Raw genomic sequence first — 3,044 nt, forward strand, 5'->3', positions numbered from 1 at the left:
ATTCTCTCAGCCAATCAGAAGTTGCATCTCCCTCCATATACACAGCAACATGCAAAAATACCACAGGCTTGGATGGAGGATCCATATATACTTATATAATATTATACACATAATAAATTTAACATGTAGCTTTCAAAGCTGTCCTTCTTGTCTGGATTTCTTTTTGACCTTCCTTTTGTCATCTTCTGTTCACTTAAAAATGCTTCAATGACCCTCTTTTCTTTTTCTTTTTCTTTATTTCTCCTTGAAGATTTCTGTCCCTAGGTGGAAACTTCATAGCCTCCCTTGGGTGTTCCTTATCCTGATGGCTAAGGAGTTCTTTATTTCCAATTTAAGTCTCTCCTGTTGAAATCTCAGCTCTCTCTACTTGGTGATCTTCTTCCCTCGCAGATTGTCCCAAAGGCCCCGATATCCTGGTGGTCCTGCTCTCGGTGATGGGAGCCATATTACTCATTGGCCTGGCCACACTGCTCATCTGGAAGCTTCTAATCACCATCCATGACCGAAGGGAATTTGCCAAGTTTGAAGAGGAGAGAGCCAGAGCCAAGTGGGACACAGTGAGTGGAGTGGACAGGGCTGGGCTGCGTTGGGCTGAGCAAGGGGAAACTCTAGGATTTATTCCCTTAGAAATAGTGGCAGGCTGCTGTTGCACTTTCCCTTCCTCTTTGTATGCTCCCAACCCAAATACTGATGTGGAATTGAAGTGAGCCATAGGTTAGATAACTAGGAAAATGGAGACAAGGTTGTCTTCATCAAAGTCCCCAGTTATCTATAGTGTCAGACTTGTAGGACAGAGAAGCAGCAAGGGGGTCGATGTGAGAGCCTTTTCTATTCTTTCTGTAGGCCAACAACCCACTGTATAAAGAAGCAACATCCACCTTCACCAATATCGCCTACCGTGGGAACTCATAATGGCACCCTGGCCATCAGCAGAGCCAAGGATTGTGGGTGTTTCCTACACCATGTTTACGGAGGATTGTATGGATGTTGTAGGATCCAGCAACAGTGAAGGGGGGTGGGGGGAATATGAACATGTGTGTGAGAGAGGTGTGTGTCTCCCTCTGGACATGTCCTTGTATATTTGAGGGGTGTGTGTGAGTGTGAGTGTATGTGTGTGTGTGTGTGTGTGTGTGTGTGTAATTTAACATTTCTGAGGGAAATACCTCAACCAGCTTTTTTTTTTTGACAGGGGGAGCACTTACTTCAGGGATCTTTTTTTTTTTTTTTCATTTAGCTCTCCAAAGCAGAGCATTTGGGCCTCATTACCTCAGTGAGAAACCATCTCACCTCATATGAGCCAGACTCCCTGAGAAGAAAGGCAGGAATGTGGCTAAGTCTGGGGTTGGGGAGGGGAGAAAGATAAAGCAGGCCACAAGTTCTGGCTCTACCATCACGAGTAGTTTATGGCTCCTGGAACTGTCACCTGGGACCTTTGGTAGAAATTGGTGGACTTTATTCCCTGTCGCCTCAGTGTATGTGTGTGTATGTGGCAACATGGCCCTATTTCCATTCCTCTCTTCTCAGGTTGGATGAAGGAGAAGCCAGGGAGCAGAGCTACATTGGGTTTTGTTTCTCTGGGATAACTCTGCAGGGCTGTCTGGTGTGCTTAGCTAATGGGGCCAACAGACTATACCCATTGCTCTCTCTCTCGCCACCATTTTCCTGGAAGCAGATCCTGGTTCTTCAGCTTACATGGAAGCTAGGGTAGCTGGGGCAGCTGAGCTATATTGGTTGGAAAAAAAATTCTGAGCTGATTTAGGGTGCCCAGGTGTATAACAAGGTCCTCTCAAAATCTACTTACCTGAGGCCGGCCTCCCTATCCTAGTACCCATAGACAGCTCTATTTGTCCTTGCTATTTTAGGGTAAGCAAAAACAATTCCTCTTTCAGGAAAGTGATGGGGTGAGAGCCAGAAGACTGGGCACTGACACTTGTAGTGTTCTGTCCACTCTCTGTGGCCCTGCTCTGTTTCTCTGTGAACTGTACCCACACATCGGGTCTAATCACATTGATCTCATCTCATGGAGGTGCTATGAGGGACCATACCAATGAGCCTCTAAAGTTGATAAGCAAGAGGTGCAGGAGTAGAATGATGAGACTAAGAAGAAGCATAATGGAAAGGGCATGAGATTTGGTGTCAGGGCCTGGGTTTGAATCCTAGCTCTACCACTTTTGGCCTATGTAACCTTGGGCAGGTCATTTCAACTTTGTGCTTCAGTTTCCTCATTTTACAAATGAGGGGTTTGGACTGGATGACCTCTAAGGTCCCTTTTAGCTCTAAATCTATGAGCCTATTAACCTGCATGGTCATTTTTTGCGTGGCCTGAGCACCCCCATTTTAACTAAGTGACATTTCCTGTATTCTTATTTCCCAGTTGCGTGTGAAAACATTTTTTTTAAACATGTGTTTTTAAAACTTTGGGTTCCAAATTTTCTCCCTTCCTCCCTCCCCACCCACCCTCACTGAAACAGCAAGCAACTCAATATAGGAAACCCTAAGATTTTTTAAGAGGTATTACTGTTTGTGGGCTGGGTACAGAAACTGTCAGCCTGCTGCCATTTTTTCTGGAGTTACTTCTTAGCCACCATTCCAGAAGCCTGTGATGAGGGAAGGTCCTGGATTTTTCTCGGAGCATTACGGGTGCTGTTCTCTTTGATTCTAACAACCATGACATGTTGGGATTTGAGACACACTCAGGCCCAAACACCAAGTTTCTTGCTTCATTCTTGGGAATGATTTCTCCAGGAGCTAGGCTGGGGCTGAGGAAGGTGTATTGAGGCAGGAGAGTCATCATTCAGGTTCAAGGAATCCAGTGGAATACATTAGAAAGATTCTGAAATAAGGAGTTGAGACCTGCGTTTTAGTGACCGCACGGCTACCATGTTGTAGCATATTCTAGTGACACTTGCTGTGTGATCTTGAGCAAAGTCCCTCGACCTCCCATTCATCATCTGTCGGTTGAGGAGGTTGAACTAGATGATTTCACGTCCTTCCCAATTCTAAGAGGGAGCTAGCTAAGGTCTGAGTTAAAATATTGCTTCAGA

General features: G+C 45.3%; 1 protein-coding gene across 1 annotated transcript in view; it reads left to right on the forward strand.

The window, feature by feature from the left end:
* ITGB3 (integrin subunit beta 3) overlaps window positions 1-2,196 on the forward strand; it is a 79,846-nt gene extending 77,650 nt beyond the window's left edge. The window contains exons 14-15 of the mRNA XM_027873062.1: window positions 391-557; window positions 844-2,196. Coding sequence (XP_027728863.1) covers window positions 391-557; window positions 844-912 — 236 coding nt within the window. The 3' untranslated portion in view covers window positions 913-2,196. The remainder of the gene's footprint in view (window positions 1-390; window positions 558-843) is intronic.
* The last annotated feature ends 848 nt before the right edge of the window (window positions 2,197-3,044 follow it).

Source organism: Vombatus ursinus, unplaced genomic scaffold (genome assembly GCF_900497805.2).
Source record: "Vombatus ursinus unplaced genomic scaffold, bare-nosed wombat genome assembly UNPS02014801.1, whole genome shotgun sequence".
Classification (NCBI taxonomy): Eukaryota; Metazoa; Chordata; class Mammalia; order Diprotodontia; family Vombatidae; genus Vombatus; species Vombatus ursinus.